Here is a 5,000-nt window from a genome sequence, read left to right as displayed (position 1 = left end):
GATGTGAGATGTGAGATGTGCTCCTATGCTCCCCAGACACACAGATGTGAGATGTGAGATGTGCTCCTATGCTCCCCAGACACACAGATGTGAGATGTGAGATGTGCTCCTATGCTCCCCCGCCCTCTGCCACAGCTCTACCTCTCGATGCGGACAGGTGTGAAGAAGCGGATGCGGATGAAGTCACCGGCCACTGGGGTGAAGGCCCAGAAGAAGTCCTCTCCCAGGTAAGCCTTCTCCAGCGTGAAGTGCTGATATGTCTTCAGGCTGGTAGTGACCTCTGCCAGAGGGTTGGCGTGGCCCTTGTGAAGCGTCTGCTTCCCAAAGTCCTTATCCTGGAGGAGGAGAACAGGCTATCGTGATTACGCAGGAAGTAGAATCAGTGACCAGGAAGTAAGGGTTGCACCGACTAGTCCACTTGTCCACGGTCATGCGTTACTAACAACACTGAATCCTCAGCGAAAACAACAGGTGAAGAGCATTGTAAGTCAATTGCAGTAGTAACATAGCCTAGAAATCTAGACGCACCCCTAGTGGCAGCAAATTAGATTTGCTGCCAGGGCTAGTCTAGCAACTCTCCGTTGGCTTGTGAGCTCCAGAAATCGAAACTTAATCAGGCCTTTGAAATCGTGTATAGAGTCGTTTGGTGGGCTTAACATAATGATTGATGGCAGAGCTGCAACGGTTTGGCTTGAATTCCCTGCTACTTGAAAACAAATATCCTATTAAGTCCCCATTGCGTGAAGAGGGAATTTGAAAGACAACTGATTATCCCGCCCCTCGGACTGAGCACTGCGAACGGTGAGTGCCCAGACCCTACATTTTAATGTGGGTCTGGCTCGCCAGGCTAGTAGTAACATGAATTGTATAAATATTTCACTTAAGATAAAAACGGTACTCATGTAATTTGCAAAATATGCAAGTCTGTTCTCATTTGAAAAGCATCTGCTAATGACCTGCTAAAGATCTGCTTACCACCCTCACTGGACCCCTTCCAATTCGCCTACCGTCAGAACATGAGCACGAAGGATGCCATCTCTACGGCACTTCACTCTGCCCTGTCCCACCTTAACAATAGCAACACCTATGTGAGAATGCTGTTCATTGACTTTAGTTCAGCATTCAACACCATCATCCCCTCCAAACTGGTCACCAAACTCAGTGAACTGGGCATCAATACCTTCATCTGTAACTGGATCCTGGGCTTCTTAACCAACAGTCCTCGGTCTGTTAGGTTAGATAATCACACCTCCTCAACCATCACACTGAACACCGGTGTTCCACAGGGATGTGTGCTGAGCCCACTCCTTAACTCACTCTTCACCTATGACTGCACACCTGTACATGACTCTAACGCCATTATCAAGTTTGCAGACAACACTATGGTAATTGGTTTTGTCAACAACAACGATGTTGACGGCTCTCAACACCAAGAAGACAAAAGAGTTCATTGTGGACTTCAGGAAGTCCAAAGCTAGCACACACCCCCATTCTCATCAACGGGACTGAGATGGAGCGTGTCACCAGCTTCAGGTTTCTGGGTGTCTACATCTCTGAGGACCCTTCTTGGACCTCTACCCTGATCAAGAAGGCCCACCTGTCTCCTCAGATTCTGGTGAACTTCTACCGTTGCACCATCCAGAGCATCCTCACCAACTGTGTCACTGTCTGGTATGACAACTTCTCTGCCTACGACTGGAAAGCAAAGCACTGAGTGTGGTGAAAACTGCCCAACGCATTCATGGTTCCTCACTCCCCTCCATCAACGCCATTCAGGGCAAGCGGAGCTTGTGTAAGGCGCGCAGCATCATCAAAGACTGTTCTCACCCCAACCACAGACTGTTCACCCCACTCTCCTCCGGGAGGCGTTACAGGTCTCTCCGCACCCGAAGCAGCAGGTTCAGAGGAAGTTTCTTCCCTGCGGCTGTCACCCTATTGAACTCAAGCTCTGCATCCCGGTGACATCCAACCAACTACTCTGTACTCTGCACAACGACAATAAATCTAATTGAATCTAATCTAATCTAATCTAATTTAATCTCACGTAAACTGAGGAGTGATCTAAAATCTTCTGAACAGCAGTCAATTAGCAACTTCACCAAACGCCCCGCTGTGATCAGAGAAAAGATGGCTGCAAATCACCAATTTGCTGGTGAATTTTATTGTCAAAGACATTTGACAGTACATGGAAAGGGTAGTGTGTTTAGACTTTTAGACTTAATAATAAGAAATAGTTGGGAAAAAGGTTGACATAGCAACAAACCACCAATACATCATGAATGTAAATAGTCTAGCCTATATAGCAGAGATAGAGACTCTAGAGTCTCTAGCTAAACAGTGAGGATAACTGCATATTATGAATGATGATCAGCACTTGTTTCATAACTAAAGGTGTTTATCTTTGGAAAGGTGCAAGATGATCAGCCGTCAACCTAAGAATAACAATACATGTTAGTGAACTGTGATTAAATTACAATGGGAAAAGTGAAACACCCCTGCAGGCATAACAGAATGTATGATTGCTAGTAGGCGTACAGATTATAGTTTGTGTTGACATTTCAATATGTTTTATTTTGCACTCTTTTGCAGTAATTTGTCCTGTGTTTTTATCAGTGAGGTCATCAGAGATTAGTTGACGTCAACTTGACTATCAACAAATGTCAATCAACTTAAAAAAATATCATGTTGTGCAAACCCTAACGGGAAGTAGAACGGGCAATTACACAGGAGGTAGAATCAAACATAGATATTAGAAAGCTAGATACCGCATTGGGCTCTAGAACGTATGTAAATAGCGACGCCATATTGGTGGGGGCAACAATCACTGTAGGTCAATAGAGAAACATGTGACTCTGACTGGAAATCAGACAGGTGTCTCTGATTGCCGGCATATGTTGCCCATAGACAGTAAGGTGTTTGCCCCCAGCAACATGGCGACTGCGTTCATAATGCCACCTAATAGAACTTGACGGATAATCCGGTATCTAACTCAGGATTGAGTACAACAGGAAGTACAAATCTGAGGACCAATGGGGAGCTGGGAAGAGTGACCAATGAGCTAGGGGGACAAGGACAGAATAAAACATTCCAAAAGCGGAATAGTAAACAATAGAGGGGGACTGAGAAAATGCAGTAGCATCAAGACTATTGGACAGCATGTCCCCTAAATTAGACAATCACTAGGCCATGATAGCATAGGTCAATGAGACTTTGACTGAGAACAGCCTTACTGCCACCAATCTCCAAAGCATAGATAAAACCACCAACAACCAAATAAATAAACTAATAATAGTCTTTGGCTAGCAGGGTCTGCAAAATAAAAAGATACAGCCATGTTTTTCTAATGCAGGATTCACTCGTCAGATTTTATCCATTGAAGATTCCCACACTGAAAATTCCCACACAGATACACACTCTCTGTTTGACTCTGAGGGACTAATAGGAGTCTTTGAAGCCAATAGGCTGGAGGTTTCATTTAAGAGAATAACCGTATTCAGTGACCGAAAAGGAGTTTGCATGTGGACGAAAGGCTGAAACATTAAAAAAAATGTTTCAGCTGCATGTGGACATGGCCTTCCCCAGTCCTCACCTTCAGTTTCTGGATCTTTCCAGCCAGAGAGGAGTGTGTCCCCACGTGCTGGAAGAGGGAGGGCTTGAAGCGGATCCTCAGGTTGGCCTTCTGCCGATCACAGTGTTTCTGGAAGCCAAACACACCACACAAATAACACGCTTAGACAGGATTATGACAATGACCAGAGACCTGCTAATGGTTTCTCATAACTCTCTGTGTGTTTGTGTGTGTGTGTGTGTGTGTGTGTGTGTGTGTGTGTGTGTGTGTGTGTGTGTGTGTGTGTGTGTGTGTGTGTGTGTGTGTGTGTGTGTGTGTGTGTCTGGAGGGAAGTTACACCATGACCAGGCAAGATTGGTGTCAACAGCAATCCATCCTTCAAAACGTGACATACTCCAGGACTACACACAATATTTTTAAATCCTACCATATGTTTATTTCTGAAGGAGAGCTAACAGCACACTGTACAGAGAAAATTGTTTTTTTGCATCTATTGATATGTGTTTTAATATACACTGCCATTCAAAAGTATGGGGTGAGTTAAAATTTTCCATAGAATAAGTCCTGCCTCCGAAACATCCGGATCCACCCAACTTCCAGGCGTCGAATGTCTATGGGAAATAACATGGCATTTCGAAATATCATACCTGTCAAACATCTGTAGGTGGCGAAGTAGAAAAAAATGGTGGGGCGATTGGCCTACACACTTATGCCATCTGGTTTTCACTGGATTTTTTGATTTTCGGTGCAGTTAAAGTAGAAATATATCAGTAAGAAGCACTAAGCTAACGCATGCTTCGGACGCCGCGACTTCCCGAGTCAAGGTTGCATAGCAACGGCAATGTTTCATAGTTTGTCTTCACCGAAATGGAGTTCGTGGCACCAGAGCCTGTCTACGGAGGTGGCACTAACCCTGCGTGAAATCGCCATGTTTGATAGGTTGTTAATACATTCTGAAAATGTTACTGTTCTGATCAAGGTCATGCAAAATAAAGCTATCGACTCAATACGACTTTGCCTCTGATTCCTAGTCTGCTTATCATTATTGATTGAAAAGAGGCTGAAAAGAGGCTGAATCTTGCAAACGAATAACTTTTATAGACCACTGAAATCACGCGTGAATCACACGTGAAACTGACCATCACGTTAGGTTGTGAGCGAGATCTAACGCCCTCCTCCGCCCGCGTACATCGGAACTAGCTCCCGGTTAGCATTAATAATCGTTTACTACTTTAACGGCACCGACAATCAAAAAATCCAGTGGAAACCAGATGGCAGAAGTATGTAGGCCAATCGGCCCACCAGCTTTTTCTACTTTGCCAGCTACAGAGTTTGACAGGTAAGATTTTTTGAAACGCCATGTTATTTCTCATAGACATTCGACAACCGGAAGTTGGGTGGATCCGGATGTTTCGGAGGCGGGACTTATTCC

At 44.7% G+C, this 5,000-nt stretch overlaps 1 protein-coding gene across 1 annotated transcript in view; it reads right to left on the bottom strand.

The window, feature by feature from the left end:
- mgat4b (alpha-1,3-mannosyl-glycoprotein 4-beta-N-acetylglucosaminyltransferase B) overlaps positions 1 to 5,000 on the bottom strand; it is a 138,700-nt gene that overhangs the window by 8,895 nt on the left and 124,805 nt on the right. Inside the window, exons 10-11 of the mRNA XM_048231894.1 lie at positions 3,590 to 3,697; positions 142 to 335 (exon numbers count right to left, since the gene is read on the bottom strand). Coding sequence (XP_048087851.1) covers positions 142 to 335; positions 3,590 to 3,697 — 302 coding nt within the window. The remainder of the gene's footprint in view (positions 1 to 141; positions 336 to 3,589; positions 3,698 to 5,000) is intronic.

The sequence above is a fragment of the Alosa alosa genome, chromosome 21 (genome assembly GCF_017589495.1).
Source record: "Alosa alosa isolate M-15738 ecotype Scorff River chromosome 21, AALO_Geno_1.1, whole genome shotgun sequence".
NCBI lineage: Eukaryota > Metazoa > Chordata > Actinopteri > Clupeiformes > Clupeidae > Alosa > Alosa alosa.
Note: the sequence above shows the minus strand (reverse complement) of the source record. Positions and strands in the feature narration are given on the sequence as shown.